Source organism: Sinohyriopsis cumingii, chromosome 5 (assembly GCF_028554795.1).
Source record: "Sinohyriopsis cumingii isolate HCF-2022 chromosome 5, ASM2855479v2, whole genome shotgun sequence".
Lineage (NCBI taxonomy): Eukaryota > Metazoa > Mollusca > Bivalvia > Unionida > Unionidae > Sinohyriopsis > Sinohyriopsis cumingii.
In genome coordinates, this window is record NC_142965.1 from 121,911,750 (window position 1) to 121,934,624 (window position 22,875).

At 35.2% G+C, this 22,875-nt stretch overlaps 1 protein-coding gene across 1 annotated transcript in view; it reads left to right on the forward strand.

The window, feature by feature from the left end:
* Positions 1–22,875, forward strand: part of LOC149800094 (protein timeless homolog) — an 89,481-nt gene that overhangs the window by 31,940 nt on the left and 34,666 nt on the right. Inside the window, exons 4-7 of the mRNA XM_089958350.1 lie at positions 6,057–6,225; positions 9,813–9,949; positions 15,725–15,785; positions 21,088–21,141. Of these exons, the coding sequence (XP_089814476.1) occupies positions 6,057–6,225; positions 9,813–9,949; positions 15,725–15,785; positions 21,088–21,141 (421 nt within the window). The remainder of the gene's footprint in view (positions 1–6,056; positions 6,226–9,812; positions 9,950–15,724; positions 15,786–21,087; positions 21,142–22,875) is intronic.

Here is a 22,875-nt window from a genome sequence, read left to right on the forward strand (position 1 = left end):
AAATTTAAAGGGTTTATTGGTTCCTTTTGTTATTCTCATACGATGTTTTACCTGCATATAAAGAATACTGTTTCAAAAGAGGAAAGATTTTGTGGTCTCTTTAATGTTCTTTATAGGTTTCGTTACACATTGAAAGAAACAAAAGCTGACTGCAAAATAACAAGAATCATAAGATATTTCATAATGGTTCATCATGAAGAGCTGTTTTGAAGTAAATATTTGAAGACTTTGAATGTTCATTGTGATGTCACTTACTTAATTATAATAAAGAACATTTTTGATGTTATTTTGGGGACTTTGAAGGCTTTGAATCCTCTCTGAGAAATTTCAGACACTATATTTCAATGGCATAGTGTCAATTCTCTTATACCAAATATGGTTTTATTGCTAATAATAGCAACAAATGTTTTGTTGTTATGAAAATGAGTAAGAAAGAGCAGAACCACTGGTTTTTATCTCAGTTTTATGCCAGGGGAGGCAACTAAAATTTATGATTTAGACCTATAATAGTCATCTAACTTGTATATTGTTCTTCTTCCCACCATCACACACCACCGCCAAATGTAGTATAAATAGTTGAAAATGCTTTAAATAGGAAATCACCCAGTAAATAAAAAAAAAATCATATTTCTTCAAATGTGTTGTTTCAGTTATTATTATAAATTCTCTTGTGATTTAAAAAAAAGAAGAAAATTTACAAAATATTTGAGAGGCTGCACCTCCCCTTCGATAATTCATGCACATCACGGGATCCAAAGACATAGACTGCACTATAAGTGAGAGTACGAGTTACTGAGGGACATCCAAAAAATCCGCTAGATGATCCAGAGAACCAATGGGTGGGGGTGGTGGGCTGGGCTGTTTAATGACTGAGTCCTCGTTTTATAATCGCATCAAGAATAATTGTTAATAAAGCACTTTTTCTGATGAAGTTGTTCGTTATTTTTTATGAATTACATTTATTTTCAAAATGTCCAACTGGTTTCAACAACCAATATGATACTTGAAAACATTTGTGTATTATGTTTTTTTTTTTATTAGTCTGGTTCCTGGAATGGTGTATAATAGTATTTTGCAAAACAAGGACTTATTGAAGCAGGGAACCAGACTAACTATTGATACACTACCAAACACGATTCCTTTCTATCGAAAACACACTACAATTAATTTAACGAGACAGTAGTCAAAACTCAATCTTGGAATTGTTAAATTAGTAAAATATTGATGCCATGATTTCATTGCAAGTAATAGTGAAACTTCTTATCATCCTTGGGGATATCTCTATGTGCGAATTCAGGAATTCACTGAAACTCATTTCCCCACAAGGGTCCAGGTCATTGAAACAAAGCTCTTTATTTTGCAAAGTACTCATTTTGCTTGGTTGCCTTGCTTTCTTTAATCACAGTTATGATTGTGTAGGTTGATTTAAGGTAGTTTAATTAGATTACGTTCACAATATCATTTATAACAGTGTTTGATTGATCGACTGAAATTAGTGGCCAAACTATCAGGGTTCCTTGAACCCATAAAAGCCTGGGGGAGGTGGCACCATTCCCTTCCACAGGAACAACTAGCAGGCTGCAGTGTAGTCAGAAAAAAAGTGGCACATGCACAATTGTGCGCATGCCACATTAATTAAACTCAACAACAACAAAAACTGAAATAAGTTACATGACGTATGACTGGGTCTCTGATTCATAAGCATGTAGGATTTGTAGGCCTTGTACCGGTAACATTTTTATTCAATCTTATTTATTTGATTTAAAAATATGTAATTAACATGATAATAGAAAAGGAGGCATGCTTTTTGTTTAGTGCAACAATACAACAAATGCTTCTGCTAGTCAAATATCAAAACATGGGTGGCACTTAATTAGGTTCTCCAAGAAACACTTGTGGACAGAGCTGTTACTGTAGATTGATACATTTTACATTTAATTACAAGAGGTCACATTGCATTTATGATGATTAAAAGGAACTAAAAGATAGAACTAGAACACAAATTTCAGTTGAGAAAAAAGTTATTTATTTTATATATTTATTAAAGTACTATCTCCATTAGGTATTATGTTTTCATTGATCAAACTTTCCTTGAATATCGTTAATTATGGTTACTAAGAAAGTCATTTGTAAGGAAAGATGTTACAAATTTTATGACTCGTTAAAAGTTCATATTTCATAATGTTGATTAAAATTTCCAGGTCCTTTTGACCGTTTTTGATGATAAAATGAGTGATATATAAAAAATTTTGTTACAATTTTGATAGCCATCTTCTTCAAGTTAAGCAAATAGGGCTCAGATTTTTGGTATTTTCTGGTTTAAAAAATGGGATCCATGCCTGACCCTGCATTATAAGCAGGTTTGCAATTTATCAGGGCACGTGTTATCGAGTGATTGGTGTATTTAGAATAGTTTATAATGAAGGAACTATGAATATATTTATGGAGTTCTGATTTTATGCAACTTAGTATCATTTCAACCCCCTTGGCTATCAGTGTTCTTGATATTTTGTTCTTGTAATACCAAATCTCTTGATCTGCATCTTGTACATAGGAAATCCAAGAATTTACATGGAGTCAGTTTTGTCATTAAATCAGGATACTTTCTTAAATGGGGGCCCCGAGTGGCCGAGTGGTCTAAAGCGCTCTCCATTACGGATCACTGCCATCTCACCTCTGTCTGCGTGAGTTCACGTCTTGGATTCGGCCAGTGTGGGTATGTGAGAAAGCTTGCCAGTAGCTTCTCGTGGGTTGGTGGTTCTTTCCGGGGTTTTCCCGGGTTCTTCCCCCACCATTAATTCTGGCTGTCATGTATAGCCTATCGTGTGCTGAAAAATGGTGTTAAACCCTACAACAACAATAACAACAGCAACAACTTTCTTAAACGCTGGATAAAATGTCAGAACCAGGAAATATCCTTTCCTGATTTCTAGAGCTTTGCAAATACCTCATTTACAGGCATGCATTGGTGAAAAGATGAGGTAACGGTCCCACATTGATAAATCATCACAGTCTGTGTATAAAACTTTCTCAAGTTTTGCATGCTGATTATTTGTAAAGTTTCACAAGCTGGTAATTTTGAGGTTTGACTTTGAAGTACAGACCAAAAACTTGCCTCTTGAGAGATTTTTTTGACATAAAAATTTTGAACGGAGCATGTATTCAGTTTTAAAATTGTATGAATGTTGGGTCGAGCATGGTGTTTTTGAAAACTTTTGAAAAACAAACTCAAGCTCAGGTCAAGATAGGAAAAGTTTGACAGTGCATAATTTTTAATTGACAGTCTGTAACTCGAACTGACAGTCTGCAAACTTAATTAACTGTCTGTAACTTTAATTTACAGTCGGTAATATAAATTGACAGTCTTTAACTTTAATTCAAATTAAGCTAGAATCAGAGGTAATTGTTTAACTTGGGACCCTCAGTTTGTTTTTATCTCCTACTGATTTCAATAACAGTAATCTTTAATGTGATAAAAAGTGCACAGAACTCAGTCAAATCATTCATTAATTTATAATTTCTAAACTAAATGTGACCAGAATTGCCCTAACACTGGCATTCTCTGTCTCTTTCATGCTTAACAGGCTTTCCTTACTAATACGGCTCCATGTTGCATACACTGTGGGCAAGTTGATTTCCTCAGACAACATTGTGACCTATTGCATCCTATTTGGCAACTGCCTGATAATTCCATAAGTTATCATAATGCTGAGAGTTTAGAGTTATATCCTTTGCACCCATGTACGTAGAAATTACACCACTTGTTAAATCCACTTGAAAGACAGATTTGTAATTGTCATTCTTTTCCTTTGCTTGATTTGATACTATAAATATTAGAAGCAGACAACATAGTATTTTCCTTCTACATACATACATGTGTAGTTGTGCTTACACCCCTTTGCTGAAAATGGACTTGTCCAGGAACTGGAAATGGATCTCGAGCATGGCCATTGTTGATATTTAAAACTTCATTAATCATGAAGTGTGCAGACAATGATGGTGTCAGGGCCTCCCTGATCACAGTCAGGTTAGAAATTTTAAATCAATGAATGAACTGAGTAAGTTCTGTGCATTTCTGATCAAATTTATGCTTTTCATTATTGAAATTGGCACAAACATTAATGAGGAGGCAAAATCAGACTATAACAAACTTTGATAACTACTCCCTAAGTATCATCTGATTTTGGTGCATTTAGCTTTCACTTGAGTTTTTTCGCTAAAAAGGTTTAGAGAATACAGGGCCCGGTTCTCATGTTCCATAATGTGCTTGCAGATCTGGATATTGCATGAAAACAAGAGCCAAGGTTCTAGACAATGATTTGCTCAAATTTGATGATGTTTAAGACATAATTTAAGAACATCTTCGGTTCTAATATGTTGGCACATAGTGTAACAAGACATCTAATTTGCAGTCATTGTAGATCTTAGTCTGTCGATACATAACGTAACAAGGCAGCTAAGTTACCAACATCATTGATTTTGTCTGTTGACACATAATGTAACAAGACAGCTAAATTATGAACTAAATAGATTAAAACAAAAATTTTAATTTGATTTATTATATTTCCTCAAAGAGAACTCCCCAGTGTCTTTTGCTGGAGTTCTACAAACTCTTTCTGAGGAAACTTACTTCTTCAGTTATTGTCTTCATGTTGTGATACTGACATCATGTACCATGACATGATCGTTTGCATCACAACCTATGCACATCAAAGAGGATGTCATGTTTAAATAGCAAAGTATAAATATCACCAATCTCTTGAGTGACATACAAATATTATAAAATCAGATAGGTTAAAAGTTTATTGCAAACATTGTAAAACATACACATGGAAGAAAGACCTTTAAAGAAAAGAGAATTGCAACCACAACTCAATGGATGCTTCTTCAATTCAGTTGGACCTCAAGATTGAGACGTTGGGAACATGGAAACTAGTTGACATCAATTCTTACTACAACTGTGTCTCATGCTTCAGATTATACAGAAACTGACCCATCTGACCAAAGAATTATATCTCAGGAAAATGAGTTCAACAATGAATTGGGTCACAGTGCAATGCCAGATAATTTTATTAGATTTGGCTTGTATCATTCCAGACCAGATTTAGGAAATAGGCACCCTGTTAAAGAATCACTTCTACATTACTTCAGCCAGTACCTTCTACAAACAGTGTCAACCCTTGCATCTTGGGACATAATGCAACAAGACAGCTGACTGTATTATGATCATACCTGTGTGCAGGGTATGCAGAATAACAAGAGTGTGAGGTTTTCATTGGTTCCTGTCACATTTAAACCTTATCAGAAGTGATATTCTCACAGAGGCATTCAGGTGCCTGTGAGTTTTGTAAAATTCAAACTGCAATAATATTTTTCTTCAATTCTAAAATTTGAAGATTAAAGCTTTAGCATTTACATCAGTTGGTTTGCACAACAATTATTTTTGTTCTTGAAACAGATTGTATGGAGAAAAATTATTAGTTTTTCCTCATAGAAAATGAAATTAAGAAATCATGTATTATTTTCACATATTTCGACCACATTTTTTACAATATATTTCCTTTTTTTATAAATATGTAAATGTAATTTTGAGTCATAAATGATATGGCTCATATTCCCTGTCATGAACATTTAGATACATAATTTTTGAAGCTACAATTATTATTGATGCATGTTTTACTTGTAGATTTTTAAATGAAAGCTTAAAAAACATATCTAAGTCATCACTGGTTTTGCATTCTTTTGAAGGAAAAAAAAGAAAAAAAGAGAATGATAATTATTGTCAGTTAGGTTAATGATTTACAATAATTTAATAGAAAATAAATCATTGATTTCTAGAAAAGAAAACAATATATTCTAAAATGTTGAATGTTTACGTGATTGCAATTTTAAGTGAGTTTTTCCTTATACTTCTTAATTAGCAGAGATTCAAGTCAGACATTGTCAGCATCCATTGTGTATTAGAGCAAATATAAATGCTGTGACTGCCAAACTAGATGAAGATGAATCTAGGAACATCATTAACCAGTTTTGTATTTTCTTCATTTCCCTTTTAGATTGCTGACCTTGCTCACACAGCCAGTAATGATGCAGAATGGCAAGGAAGGGGAGCAGCATTCTCACCCTCACCATCAGGAATCATTTCTCCAGCTGGCAAAGTCATTCTGCGCCAATCCCACCCTTGTCACTAGCATTTGCCGTGAGATGAAGACCATCCTTCAAGAGGTGAGTTGCATAGATAATACACAAGTTTGTACTTGATTCATTTTACTTGATTGAACAACAAGTTGTCACAACACTAATATGAAGTAATCCAGCATGTTAAATAGTAGCACAAGGTGTTGTTTTAAGGTGGAGAAAAGCAAAGAATATTGACAAAAATCTATGACTTTGGTTGGATGGCCACTTGATTGTGTTATAAGGGTCCAGCATCTAGGATACTGTGATGTGATGGCAGTATGGATCAGGAATCTAGGGTCTTGTAATGTGTTGATTATAGGGATCAAATATCTAGGGTCTTGCGATATGTTGAATATAGGGATCAAATATCTAGGGTCTTGTGATGTGTTGAATATAGGGATCAAATATCTAGGGTCTTGTGATGTGTTGAATATAGGGATCAAATATCTAGGGTATTGTGATGTGTTGGCAATAGGGATCAGGTATCCAGGATACTGTGATGTGATGGCAGTATGGATCAGGAATCTAGGGTCTTGTAATGTGTTGAATATAGTGATCAAATATCTAGGGTCTTGTGATGTGTTGAATATAGGGATCAAATATCTAGGGTATTGTGATGTGTTGGCAATAGGGATCAGGTATCCAGGATACTGTGTTGTGATGGCAGTATGGGTCAAATATATAGAGTATTGTGATGTGTTGAATATAGGGATCAGATATCTAGGGTATTGTGATGTGTGGCAATGGGGATCAAATATCTAGGATACTGTGATGTGATGACATTATGGATCAAATATATAGGGTATTGTGATGTGTTGGCAATAGGGATCAGGTATCCAGGATACATCGATGTGATGGCGTTATGGATCAAGTATTCTAGGGTATTGTGATGTGTGGCAATAAGCATCAAATATCCAGGATACTGTGATGTGATGACATTATGGATCAAATATCTAGGGCATTGTGATGTGTGGCAATAGGGATCAAATGTCTAGGATACTGTGATGTGATGACATTATGGGTCAAGTATTCTAGGGTATTGTGATGTGTGGCAATAAGCATCAAATATCCAGGATACTGTGATGTGATGACATTATGGATCAAATATCTAGGGCATTGTGATGTGTGGCAATAGGGATCAAATGTCTAGGATACTGTGATGTGATGACATTATGGGTCAAGTATTCTAGGGTATTGTGATGTGTGGCAATAAGCATCAAATGTCCAGGATACTGTGATGTGATGACATTATGGATCAAATATCTAGGGCATTGTGATGTGTGGCAATAGGGATCAAATGTCTAGGATACTGTGATGTGATGACATTATGGGTCAAGTATTCTAGGGTATTGTGATGTGTTGGCAATAAGGATTAAGTATCCAGGATACCATATTTACCCATACATTGTGAGACTATATTTGTGACAAAATCAATTAATTTTTAAAGTAATTTTTTTGTGTGCACTGTATGTTCTGGGACACATCGTTTGTTATTTTAATCATAAGTTGTGAGACACCTTTTAAATCATTCAAAAATTACCTGTCAAAAACTGCACCCAAGCTTAAATTTTATTAAAAAAATTATTTGACTGTGTACTTGAGATAAAACTCTTTAATACACTGCAGTATCACCTCATCAACTCAACCCTTCTCCGGCATCTGTACAATTCATCCTTTCGGTGCATGAATATTTTTTTAGCTCCCTCATGCCGTAAAAATTATAATTGGAGAAAACAAATTTCCTGCTGCAGAAACTGCAAGGACTAAAGTAAGATTTTTACTGCACCAGTCATGCAATTTCTCACACTTTTAACCTCCTTCTTATTGATAGTCCATCCAGGAATGAGATGTCCTGAGTATCAGCTATGTTAATAATCTTATTGATGACAAGAACATCATCTTCTCATCTGGCCTTCATGAATTCATCTAATGATTTTATTTTCTCCTCCAAATCTTCTGGGAGATGCTGGGTCATCAATGTCCATGCATGAAGCACTAGATTAAGCTGCTTAAAAAATTCCTTTGTTTCAATTCTTGTTCAAAATTACCATGAAAACCAGTAAAAAGGAACCAAAGTTAGCTTCCCTATGTTGGCAGACTTCATATATTAAAGAAAGTAATGGCACATTAAAAGAATCCAAAGTTGGCTTCTGGGGTCAGATTGAAATTTATAATAAAATAACCTTTGTATTTGATATCCTGTCTGTACTTCCAAAGAATGTGCCAGTAGCTTCTCGTGGGTCGGTGGTTCTTCCCAGGGTTTTCCCGGGTTCTTCTTCCACCATTAATACTGTCCGCCATGCATAGCCTATCGTGTGCTGAAAAATGACGTTAAACACTACAACAGCAACAACTTCCAAAGAATGAGTTTATTGTCTATAATTATTGAGTATTTAGGAGCAAACAGCAAGAATAATTGATGTGTTGGCTATAGGAATCAAGTATCTTGAATACTGTAAAGGCACTGAATAATAACAGATACGGTCTGTGTGCTGATATGCACCTTGTTGGATGAAACTCAACAGTCTGTAATGCATTGTAGTTTACTTTATCAGCATGTAGATATTTTGATGTAAGTTGCCGGAGAAACTGTAAGGCCAAATAAAAATATGTTTCCTATTACACTAGTATTAAAATTAGGGTAGCCAGGTCTTTTTTTTATAATAAAAAAAACATTTAATGTGATTTTTTAGGGATCATTTTTTAATACTATGGGGAAAAAAGTGCTAGGGTCAGCAGTGAGAAAGAGGGTTGTTTGGCCAAATGGAAACATTTTTTTTCGTTTGGCCTAAATAAACACTTTGCATGGCAAACATTTCACCAGAATATTTTGAAACCGTGGAAATGACAGTAGTTAAAATCTATCAAGCAAGAGCCAAATGTGCAAAAGGTCAATAGAAAAATGGACCATGAAATAGTTGTTTTTCTGCAGAATTATTTTGTTAACTGCCAAACAGGTGAAGATGCAGAATTATTTTAGTTCAAGCTGGGCATTTGGCAATAACAACTGTGAACTTTACTTAATCTCATTGCCAACTCATTGCCAACTGGCACAAAAATTATACTCAACAACGCGTACCCTAGAGTGACATACATTTATAATGCCTTTATATTGATAATGATCAAAATGAATAAATAATTGGCACTATCAAGCCAGGATTGTGCTGACATGTGATTTAAACCATATACCTAGTTAAGGACATCACATAATGCAAGGCTGCTGAGTGGCTTAATGCGCTCACCTATACTGATCACTTCCATCTCACCATGTCCGCTTTGGTTCGAGTTTGGGTTTGGCATCTGTGGGTATGTAATAAAGCTTGCCAAATAGCTTCCCGTGTTTTTGGTAGTTCTTTCGGGGTTTTTTCCCAGGTTCATCCTCCACAAGTTGTACCGGCCACCATGTGTAGTCTATCATGTGCTGACAAATAGCATTTAGCCAACAACAACAACAACAACAACAGCAGACTAGTTAGACACTTTTCTCTTGTGACCATAATAGGGCAAGCAGCATGGACCCTGTTCTGCTGGCACATCTAGTAGCAGTAGCTTCAGGTCATTGCTGATTGCAGTTGGTCATGTGTCATACATTTCAAATATAAGACATTAATTGTGTTATAATATACTTTCAGAATGGAAATGGAATGATTGGATACGAGCAGTGCACCACTATCAACTATTGCCTACTGCTTTTCCGTAACATTCTGTACATCCAGGATCCTGATGAGCTACAAGCGGGAGAGAATGGGTTACATCTCCAGTTGATGAGGTAAATTTTATCTACTTGTCTGGATCTTCATGCTTGTGTCTGCTTGGTGCTCTTCTTTACCAGATGCTGTCTTGATTCAGTTACTTACAGTTTGTCACCTGATGAATGAGGACATATGGCTGTCAACATCTCAGTGCAGAAAAAAAATGCTCTCTGTGTAACCACTGCCACTTGTCATAAGTGATTTGCCATTTCTGCCTTGAGACACAGGCACTTGTTTTGAGGGACATCCAGTCTTAAATACAGTAATATTTTCTGCAGATGGAATGGTAGCTTATTTCACAGAACCATACCAGGGTACTGGAAGCTTTTCATAAGTAGATTCATTGTTGGTTTCATTGGATTAAAGTTTTAATGTTTGTTTTGACCTCAGCTGGGAATGTGTTGAATAAGATGCAAAGCTATTGTGAATTCATAACTGGCTTCTTTAAATATGTTATCCAATCATAATACCTTAGGAGAACTACTCTTACTTCACAAATCCAACCCTCTTAGATAACACCTTTAGGTACAAGAAGCTAAAATTTATCTGCCCACCTAGGTCTTGGTGGCGGTGGGCAGAGTGATCTGCCCTTGGTATAGAAAATGGCACCAAAATCCCAAGTATACCTCACTTACTACTTATACTCACCATGCAACAGATAAATCGAGCTGTTTTGCTAACCCAACTTTTCGTATCTCAGTCTAGTCATCTCAGACCAATCGTCTCATTCATGGTGTCCACGCTCTATGGACTAATTTATCAAGGGATGCAACCATTGTTGTCTTATGCTTGGCCTGATGGAGTTATTTTCTGATCAAACAAATGCTAACACTTTGGGACATTTAACAAAATAATTTTTTGAAGGAGAGAAAAAATAACTAACAAAAACAAGATTAGAAAGAAAACAATAAAGAAAATAGACTACATGCTTGGAAACATCTTGACTCTTAAAGGTAGGAGAACAAAAATCTTAAATGTTTACCACCCACTGGGTACCTATTCCATTTACCACCCACTGGGTACCTATTCCATGTATACAGTATGCTTTTTGGACGATGGAAAATTCACAAATTATGATAAACATGAACTAGTAATTTCAGAAAATTCACCAAAGCATCAGAGTCAGAGGATCTTTCCTTTCTTTTTGATGACTGGGAAACAAATGAAATAAATGTGTCTCTGAAACCGAACCAACTTTCATCAGAGAAAATAACAAAATCAGGAGTGGAAATAAAAAAAACACTGAAATGGTCAAAGAGAGTAGATTTACAGAAGTGGACAAACTATATGTCACAAATTTTGTTTTAGAGCATGAAAATATGAATATCAAAGGCAAGACATTGGGACACATAAAACTACTAGAATATCTTTAGAAAAACAATGAGACACGCCCTATACATGTAGTGCCGGCACCTGCCCTGAACAGCATTCTCTCAAGATTTTTCATTTCATTTCGTCAGAATGATGGAAGTGAATACGAGCTGACAACATTGAGAGATAAAAATTGGCATACATATTGACTGATAACACATCAATTGAATTCAAATAATAATGTATGAACAAATAAAATGATACATAGCGCAACTGATATACTTTCAGTTTGTTAAAACATAAATTAATTTTTGAATGAGTGCAACAATGAATAACTATTTACCCAAAAATATTATATAATGAACAAGAATTTTATTCATAGTTTGAGTTGGTAAATTACCTTATAAATTAAAGAACTTGACTGATATATCAATTTAGGCCCTACCCAACATGGATGACAAATGATAAAAAAAACAGAGAGATTTTTTACTCTAGGTACATGGCTTTTTATAATTAATAATTTTTTTTTTAATGGTATGATTGAAAGTTTTGAACTATGAGACGAAGCAGATACAATTGCAGCTTGGTTTATGGCCCTGAATTTTATCAAGCAAGAGAGGCACTAAAAAATAAAGAGAAAGATTTGAAGAAGAAAGGGAAAGGAAACAAACCCAAAACTGATGATACCATAACTCATGATGACATAACAAAACTATGAATACTCGCTTTTGGGCCCAAGCACACTGTCAAGTTTACTGAACACTTTATGGTTTAATAATACTTTGCACTTTGGGGTACGGGGAGAGGGAGAAGAACATAGAAACATAAAGTGGAGAGACATATCATTAAAGCAAGATTGTGAACTTAAGCTAGAACATTTAGAGTCTAACAAAAGACAGATGAAGACGGGGACAGGAGAGGACATAAAAAACGCAAGAAATGAAAACCGAAGATGTATGCTAACCCTCTATTTCCCGATAGATGTCCAGTAACAATCTACATATGTTTTATGAACAAACGTCCAAGTGATTTTTGTAACCCTGACCATCCATTTTACCTTGCCTCTGCAACTTATGTGCATGCACCTAGGCCAAATGAGCAATGTTTTTTCCATGCACCAGTTGGTGCTCAAAAGCTTAACTCGCTAATGAAAAAATAGCTATGAAAGTAAACTTGCCTGATTTGGCTTCTAAACACATTACAAACTCTAGTATGAGAAAATATCTATGTCAGAAACTAATAGAAAACATTGTTCCAAACACTTGGGCTAAACACATCACTGGCCACAAAAATCCCAACTCTCTTAACAACTTAGTAACAGCCAGAAATGTGTTATGTCAAGCATCCTTTCTTCTAATTTTGTTAAACATCCCCAGTGTGCCCCAGTTGAATCAAACATGTGCATGCAATCTTTGGTGACAAATAATGCACTTACCAGCCAGAGGGAATCATTTATCCATCGACACGTTATTCCACAAACAAATTTCCCTGTTAGCAGATCCTTCCACTACTAATAGCAACACTCGCCATATTTCCAAGAAGGAAAATAAACATTTTCCAAGAAATCGTGAACTTGAAAACTTCATCACATGGTTATCAGCTAGGGTCTGTATTTGGAGGGTCTTTCATACAGGGTGGTATTTTTACAATCAATATTAATTACATACAAAATATGTCACAAACTGTTTCACCACCACCAAAGAGGAGAGTTATATACGATAGTGACTTGGATCTCTAATTACCCGTGAATAACCCAAGCATGGACACTCATGCTACATGTAACTTTTCGTTATAATAATAGCCTATACACTACAACATAGGTATGGGCCCAGTATCATTTCATTCTTTACAATATAATTTTCTAATTTAGAACTGATGAAAATGAAACATTTTCTTGTAATAAATATTAATTATTTACTGTTAATTTCATATAAGATCCATATATTAAATGTGATAATACCTCAGTACTATGCAGCGTTTTATGTTGTAATTTTTTAGGCTCACGCATAAAAGCGGTGTACTTTGGATTACACAGTCACACCACAGTACTCATTAATATATTTGTATTAATGCACCGCATGTAAACACTTGCGCATGAACTATATTGCACAAGTGAGTTCTTTTTTTACTTTAAAGGAAATTATCGAGTGAGAAAAAGAATCTATATTGGGGTTTGCACTGAAACAAGGAAATCCCAGTCACGGGGTTACATTATATGTCTCCCCCCTTGGCAAGTCTCAAGAGGAGACAAATAATGGAATCCCTTGACTGGGATTTCCTTGTCTCAGTGCAAACCCCAACATAGATTCTATTACACTCATGCCAAGCAACATGCTCTCATCAAGAGAGACCTCTCAAGACCCACTACCAAGCTTCAGGAAGTTCTGCACTTACAAGTTGGATGAATCTTGACTTAAAAACATGAAGTTTACTCCCTTTCAGTTTCTAACTTTTCTTTCTTCCTATGACAACAAAGGTTTAAGAAGAAACCAACTTTTTCTAATAAAATATGTTTCTTTGAGGATACTTACACAATCATAATACACATACACCGACCCAGCCTCCCCACAATTACATCCACACAGAGAGCATGTCTTATGCTCCAGTAATAACCGAGATATTCACGGAATTTGGCACAAATTGCTATACCAAGGGGAGATCACTTGACTTGACCATCACCCAGGTGAGCAGGTCTTAGATTCTGTTAGCTAAAAGTATTATCTGGGAGGGCTGGATTTCCAAGGTAGTAGTAGTTCTCCTAAGGTATTATGATTGGGTAAGTATTCTCAAGGTAAATATTCTCAAAGAAACATAAAAATTGTTAGAAAAAATTGTTTATTTTTTTATTTTTAAAATTTCAATTTAATTTTCCACAATGTGTTGAAATGGGGATAATCAGTCTTGTGTTTGAAGATTTCAGGATGTTGTTGATGGGTTAACTTTTGCAGATACTTATTTTACTGGCCTCACTGATGGGTTGCAGTTATATGTTACAACCAAACTGTGTGAAACATCTTCCATAAAGACTGTAATCTCTAATACAGCACTCACTATAAGACGAGGCATAAGGATGGATCCAATCTCATTAAGTACTAATAAACTTGTCTGTTTAATGTATTTAATTATATGGCTGTCTCATTATAAATAAGGCAGTCTCACTTTAAGGTGGTCTACTCAGTGGTTGCCATTATTTGCATTAGAATGAGGAAGTGTTATAATAAGGGAGTGATGTACCTGGATAAATGAAAGATCAGTACAATTAGGCTGTATTTCCGTTTCAATATAAAAACAAAAAGAAAAGACAAACGGTATTATTGACCTTATATATTCCCATTTTAGATATTTGAGGCTTTATTTTTTGTGTCCTATTTAAGATGCTCAATGCCTGCCCCTCTGTCCGCCTGTCCAGTGGCAACACTGGTTGATGTTTGTGTTAGCTGAAAACCTAGTTTGACATTGATCTTTATTCATATAAAGCCTCATATTAACATTTGGTTTCATTCCCTTATGTTTTTTGAAAACTTGTTGAGTAGAAAACAAAAATGTATGACAAACGGATATATGGAATTAATGGGGTGGGGTGGGGTGAGTAATCTGGAATGATGTGTGGTGAAGTTGTAGTGGTAAGTAGGGCCTAGCCGAGTAGATAATTTTCACAGAGTACCGAATCTGAGTATTTGGATGTACTATTTGCCAGATCCAGGCATGAACCGAGTAGTAGGTGCAACTCCGGAGAGTACTGTTTGTTTCATTATCGTATGCAAAGCTTAAACTTTAAATGTTAACTGTTTGTGTAATTATAATTTATTTTTAACTAAATTATTATGTATTAACAAACTTTTTTTTTAAAGTTCGATATTTATTGAATTATTTTACTTGTAACCATTTGTGCGCGTATTATTTGCCGAGACGAATACTTCCAAATAGCACTGAAAAACGGGATATTCGGCCGAGGTGAATGTCCAAGGCGATTTCCGGTTAGGCCCTAGTGGTAAGACAAAATGAAAGACATAAATTCACACAGCCTCTTTGTATTTAAGTTCTCTAGCTTTCTTAGACTTTAATCCTTGAAAGTTAATAATTTGAAGAAAAAAATAAACATTGCTTACTAATATAATGCATTAAAGCCTGTTTAATCCAGTCACTGACTATTCAGATCCCTTGCTAATTCTGCCACACACTCAAGACCTTGATAGCTTTTTTGTAATGAGTTTGTCATTGAGTTATCTGTCCCTTATTGTTTAGTCCCATTTATGACCAGATAGTTTTTCACTTTATGTGCCATCCATTTTTTTAAACTATAATTGTAATGATTGAATGCCTATAGAGTGGTGCAACTTTCTAAAGGGAGATAAATCTCCATGGTAACTGTAACAAGATGTTTGTCAAACATTGGTTAAATCCACATTGATAATCACTCTTAGACACTCACTATTTTTTTCCGTGTTAATTTTTATTTCATTCATTTATTTTGGTTTCAGATACCTTTTTCAAAGTGGATTGGATGAGATTATTCTTCATTTGATGTCGATGCCACAGAGGGTAAGAAAACTGCTTGATCCAGTACCATATATACTTGCTTCTATATACTTGTTCAAATCATCTAGATCTGTTATTGCATAAGATGCCAGCACACCTAGGTCTATGCAGTCTCTTTGGAGTAATCAATAGAACAAACAAAATGAACCCTACTGGCAAATTATGCAACAGTTAGTAAGGGTCATTGTTGTTTTCAGTTGAACTTGACTTGTAAGTTAGTGTTTGTGGTGCCATATTTAACATATGCCCACATTGTGCACATAAGAAATTATTATTTGGGTCATACTAAGCATATATTAATAATAGTATAATTAACATTTTAAAAGTACAAATTTATAGAGTTTTCCTTCTTTGCAAGATCTCCAGTTTGGAGGTACATTGTCTCTCTTAATATGGTTGAGCTAAATAAAGCATGAACAAGATTCATTTTTTAGACTGATTTGGCTTGCAACGTTATGTGGTAATAAGAAATTAGACATACATAATATCAAGTTTCAAGAAAATTACAATATATTGTTGGCAGAATTCAGCACCCACTTCTATCTCCTGAGGCATGCAGGGATTGAGACAAGTTTGCTCAGTTAGAGATTATTTTTAGGTGTTTCGACTGAAATGAGGGCAGATTTGAAAGTATGTGTTGATTTTACATTGAATACAGTAGTTGACAGCATGCCATATTAAAGTCTTTCTGCGCATTAACTTGTGACTTAAATGGTTTATACAGCTTGTTTGCTTTAGGAAAGGTCTTTAATGAGATTTTCTGCTCTTGCATATGTGTTCTTTATATCTTTGATTATGTAATGGTAATTGGATTTAAGATGGTGTCATTCATCTAACTGTTTAATACACATATTGTCAAGTACTCCCAGATGTTGCCTGGCTGGTAGTCCTTCAGGGGGAGGAAACCAAAAAACCTCTGACCTTGGATGACATTTGCTACCATATTTACTTGGATACCAAACTCCAGACAGTGTCAGACCTGCCAACCTTTACAATTTTGCCATAAGTCTTATGAAAGTTACCCTTAAATAGGACTTGCAGCTAAAAGTGAAAACTATGCAAAAATGATTGTTGACAAAAAATCTGGATAGTTGGTTCATCCATGTTGGTTTGGATTTGGGTTTCATATTAGAATTAGTGAAAATCGTCAGGGAACCAGACTAACTTTACAGCAGCACCTCAGATGCTTTAAACTGCAATATTTTTGTCGTGCAAAGCTTTTTTAAAAATGGCATCCAGTATGCAGTGCATGTTGAAGATGAAAGGGAAAATAAGCCTCTTAAAAAGTGTTATTAATCAACACAGAAGAATAAAAAGGAATATTCAGATTCTTGTAAATAAAAGCAGGAAGGTTTTTTGGACATCACATGCCAGTTTGAATATGTCTTTTGGCGGGAGATATGATTGTCATAGTCATGTGAAATAAAACAAATTTCCAAGAATGACATCAAGTTGAGATATAGCAACAAGCCATTGAGCTGCATAGTGTTTGGAACTGAAGTTTGTGCAACTGTACTAGTGGTAAATAAGGTCTGCATGTATTTTACAAACATTTCAGTTGAGCATAATGTTTACCTTTGCAGCATGTTTCGAATATCAAACTTTTAAATATATTTTCCAGCTTCACATTAGCAGTTTATGATATTTTTATTACACCTTATTGAAAACCGGTCAAGCTTACAGAAAAAATAAGTTGCCTTACTGAGATGGTCTAGTCAGGGTTGGCAGGTCTGCAATGTGGAGCCAGATTTTCTGCCACATAAATCACACTTTTGGTTTGAGTTCATAGGCAGAATGAACATTGTAGGCCCTAATCTGCCAATGCATTTTAGACCCTAATCTGCAAATACATTGTTCATTGGCAGACTTGCATCTAAATTGTTCATAGCTATAAATGTTGGTCAAAACTTCGAATAAGAATGAAATAATATTAAAATAATAATTTCAAAATAATAAAATAAGTCTCAGCAAAAGCATTAATTGACCTAATTGATGTACTTGTGGATAAGTTTGAAATATGTTACCAAAAATTTCATAGTGATATGTATTACTTCTGTATTTTGCATATGATATCATGTTATGGGGGCAGGAATAGGAAATATTTTTACTGCACTAATCCCATTCTGCAGCTGCTGTTGGCTTCAGTCTGATTAAAATCAGATCTCCATTGTCCTATTTGAATATCTGACAGCGACCACTTAAGGGTCACGTTCTGGTGACCTTTGGATTATCCAATGGAAATGCAGCTTTCAGAAAACTTGAAGCGAATCAAACCATTTGGCACACATTGATCCTCTTCAGCCATACTGCTTATTCAACCAAACATGAAGATATAAGACTTCATCTAATTGGCTGATAAAATTAGCGATTATGGTTATAATATAGGTGACCGGAACAAGACCCCTAAGCAGTCTTTGTCAGATCTTCTTATAGAACAGTGGAGATAGAATTCTAATCATATTACTCTTGGCTTCATCACTTCACCAAATTTAACTATGCTACATGTTACAAGTGAAATATTTAGCATTATTGGGTGGGGAGAAGCTTGGTTTCTTTAAAATGTCAGCTCAGTTCTCTCTTAATTGGGGCCCCGAGTGGTCTAAAGCGCTTTCCGTTACATATCGCTGCCATCTCACCTCTGCGTGGGTTAGAGTCTCGGATTTGGCCAATGTGGGCATGTGAGAAAGCTTGTCAGTAGCTTCTCATGTGCCGGTGGTTCTTTCTGGGATTTTCCCGGGTTCTTCCTCCACCATTAATACTGGCCGCCATGTATAGCCTATCTTGTGCTGAAAATGGCATTAAACCCTACAACAACAACAACTCTTTTAAATATATAAGCACTTCTTTGAGTGAAGCCAATTTGAGATGCATTTTTTACACCCATCTTAAGTATGTTTTTTTCCATCCAGTTGAAGAGAGTTTCATGAAACTTTGTCCAAGTATATATCAGTGAGGACTAGGTGGTGTGTCACATATACCTAAAGGTCATGGTCATAGCATGCATCTTCCTAAAGGTCAAGGTCACAGCAAGCGAAACTGTAATTATGTAATGTATCTCATACAGAGTTTAACTTTTGAATCACTGAAGATATTTGAATGAAACCATGCCCAAGCATTTATCTTGTGTTGTGTACCATGGATGGAGAGTGTTTCTTTAAGCTTTGCACAAACATATATGATAATTGAAGAGTGTGACTTGTCCCATGGCAACTTTAACAGCCTCATAGCCAAGATCACAACAGAAAAAATGTAATTCTGTGCTATTTATCCTTGTTATGAGTATCTTTTGAACCACTGAAGATATTGTGATGAAATGTAAGCCAATTATCTGATTCTGTATTTTGTAGCCATGCCTCCTTCATCTAGGTGAAGACCACAGCAATGGAAAATGTATATGACTTTGATCATGTCTTGACCATAGCTTTTGGTGCCACTGTAGATATATCAGTTAAACTTTAACCAGTTATATATCATGACCAGGCAGGTCATGGCAGGAAAAATATGTATCAATTGCCTCTATCCATGTACTTTTATCACTTTTGAACCAATAATGATATTTTAATGATACTTTAGTCTGTTGATATTTTGACAGGTTTTCATGTATTTAGTCATGACCCCAGATTTCATGTTTAAGGTCCCAACAAAGGATATGTAAGTCGTATACCTTTTTCCTTGTCTAGGCCATCACTCTATAAAACTATAAATATTTTGATGAATTTTTACTCAGGTCCTCACCTTGTCATACAGTCATTAAGTCCCTAGCTCCAAGGTCAATGTCATTAGATGGGGATATCATGTCCCATTTAGTTGTGCTTCATTTTTTTTCAGGAGCTTTCTCCTTTAACAATTAGTCATTGGTTATGTTGCCATCAAGTAAATGTCATCTTAGACTAATAATCAGTAGCGAAATACTATGATTTCATATGTGTTTCTGGTTATAAATTTTTGTAGCTCAGTAAAAAGCAAAGATTTTTTTGTCAGTACTAAAAAGAGGTAGATAAAGGAGGGGATTCCATTGTTTCTCCATATGGATCATTTTGTTTTTCTATTTGTGGTGAGCAGCACAAATAAAATCTATCATAGTCACTTCACAGTATTGATAAAAATCTATAATTATTTTTACCTCAGTCATTTCACAGTATCGATAATTTTTCTTGGAATGCTTTTCTCCATTGAACAATAATCCTATCACTATATTCTCAACAACTTTTTAAAACAAAGCTGAAGCTTAAAGTTACAATTTTGACAGTCTCTAACATTAATGATAAGACATTTGTGATCATAGATTTATTATGATTTTTTAATCTTTAGTATCTCAGCTTATATGCTTATTTTTTTGTAGTGAATTTGATGCATTCAGGGCAATTATTCTGTTTTATTTGGAGATTTTAGCTTGTGTTTTATGCTCAAAATGTTTAGAGCCTGGTTGCATATTCTTGGAAGTTCTTAAGCAAGAAACATCAGTTTGTGCGCTTTGAGTTCTGACTCGGCACTCTATAACTTTGATTTTTCCAATAGAAGTCATAGAACATTATGCATTTTCTTAACCTTCATTCCTTTTTTCCTCTACTTGCCTGCTGAAATACATGAATACATTTTTTTCTAAAGTATCTTAGATAAACTTTGGTTATTGTGTTTGATTTTTATGATAAAAATGTTTTAAAAACTGGTGACTTTGTGATACTGTTACACTCATCGAAGCACCTCATATGACACAAGCAAGGTTGTGGATTCTATTCATTTGGTTAGATTATGTTTCATTATTGGTACTTTATTTGTTCCACCTTGTTTTGGTTCCAGGTTGTTGGAATTCCTTTTAATGTGAGCTCAAATTATTGTATTTTGATACGCTATCTGCACATGACCATATCACAGTGTTATAAAGAGGGACCATCTTTTGATTGAGCCTTAAGTTTCCATAGGAGTCTTCTTACATTAAAATCTGTTGTTGTTGTGTTGTGATTTGGATTTTTAACTTAGCTTTAACAATTTTGATGTCTGCAATGTGGCATTTTATAGTGATGTCTAGCACTGGGGCATCATGCCGGAGACATGTAGCATGATGTCCCACCCAGTCACATTCTTCTGACACAGGGCCGACCAGTCCTAACACTAACCTCTTAATGCTGAGCATCTAGCAAGGAAGGTGTTAGTACCATTTTTGTAAGTCTTTGACTCGGTTGGGGATCGAACCCACAACCTCCCGCATCATTAAAATCTGATTGATATCAGAAATTATGATAGTATGTAATTGTAGCTATGTTAATTGAGAATGTTATGACATGATTAACATTTTCTTTTTCAGGAATTTTGGAGTCTTTGTATAATCCAGCTCGTCTCGTTGTTCTATAAAAACTATGTAAGTGATGCATACCCATGACTGTTTAAAAATCATCACGTTTGTTATGAAGTAAGCCATGAGATCCGCTTCTCAAAATGTTTTTTGTATGAACATGATTTTGCAGTGTATTCAATGCCCTAGCTATGTGGTTACTTTTGTTTGAAGTTTTTTGGTGTTTTTTTCTTCTTCTTTTGTTGGGTGTTGAATGACACAACACATGAAAGGCCAAATAATGCCTGTATACCTTAACATTACAATTAACCTGGGCAGGATTTGAGCCAATGATGAACACAGAGTCCATCAGCTCCCCAGCTAAGTGTATACAAAAGTCCAGTCTCGTTTGAACCTTGCTGAACCAAATTGACGAGAGATCTTTAGACATTGTGCCTGCCTTTCATTGGTTGATTTAGGGTTACAACTTCCACAAGGTACCTTCACTAAATAAAGTAGAACTACCATATATACTCACATAATGGTTAATCCAAATTGTTTGCACTTTTGTTTCAATGCTTCATTATGATGGCTCCTGCTTTTTAAGGGCTCAGGATCCCACTCACTGGACACCAGTCTTTTATAGTAAAACCTCATTCCCTGTTGGACCCATTGCCTCAGGATGGTCTACAGGACCCAGTAATGGTTTAAATGGGTACCTGAAATGAACTGAGACATTGAAAAGGGGGAGTTCTTGATGATCTCTACCATCAGAAGAAGGAAAGGATGGTGTCTCACTTCGGGCTCTGTCATCTCAATATGATTGTTTATGTTTCTGTGTATAACAAAAACCTACTCAGAAAAATTAATTTTTTTGCACACATCAAAATGAACTACCATTTATACTCACATAATGGTTAATCCAAATTGTTTGCTGTTTTGTTTCAATGCTTCAGTTTCATTTATGATGGCTCCAGCTTTTTAAGGGCTCAGGATCCCACTCACTGGACACCAGTCTTTTATAGTGAGACCTCTTTCCCTGTTGGACCCATTGCCTCAGGATGGTCTACAGAACCCAGTAATGGTTTAAATGGACCGAGACATTGAGAGGGGGGAGATCTTGATGATCTCTACTGTCAGAAGAAGGAAAGGATGGTGTCTTACTTCGGGCTCTGACATCGTAATATGATCGTTTATGTTTCTGTGTATAAAAACCTACCCAGAAAAATTAATTTTTTTGCACACATGAGCTAACAAGGTAATGTCAGTACTGTAAGCATGGTGTTCATGTGTAAAATGTTTTCGAACCATCATTATCCAGACTGTGGGAGGCAGTAAGAAAAAAACTTTTTTCAGAGATCTTTCATCTCAGGGCACAGTTTGACCTGCTAGAACAAACATCAGCACAATGGGCTCTTTTGTCGGGATGTTAATCAACATTGTATTGACATGAACACTTAATGCTCGATTTGGTGAAATTTTACTCTGTAAGCCATTTCTGGGTATGGTGAGATGCAAACTATAGGATTTGGTGAAATTTTACTCTGTAAGCCATTTCTGGGCATGGTGAGATGCAAACTATAGGATTTGGTGAAATTTTACTCTGTAAGCCATTTCTGGGTATAGTGAGATGCAAACTATACTCTCTTTCTACCTCTTACTGATTCTCTTAATAAATTTTGACCAGATAATATGTTTGAAGTAGGAACACATTTTTGAATTAAAATGTTTCTTTGTTAATACTTACCCATTTTATTATAAAAGCCGTTGCGTTCTTACTTTGAAAGAAAGTGTGTGCCTGCTCTAGGAGTAACTGAAGTA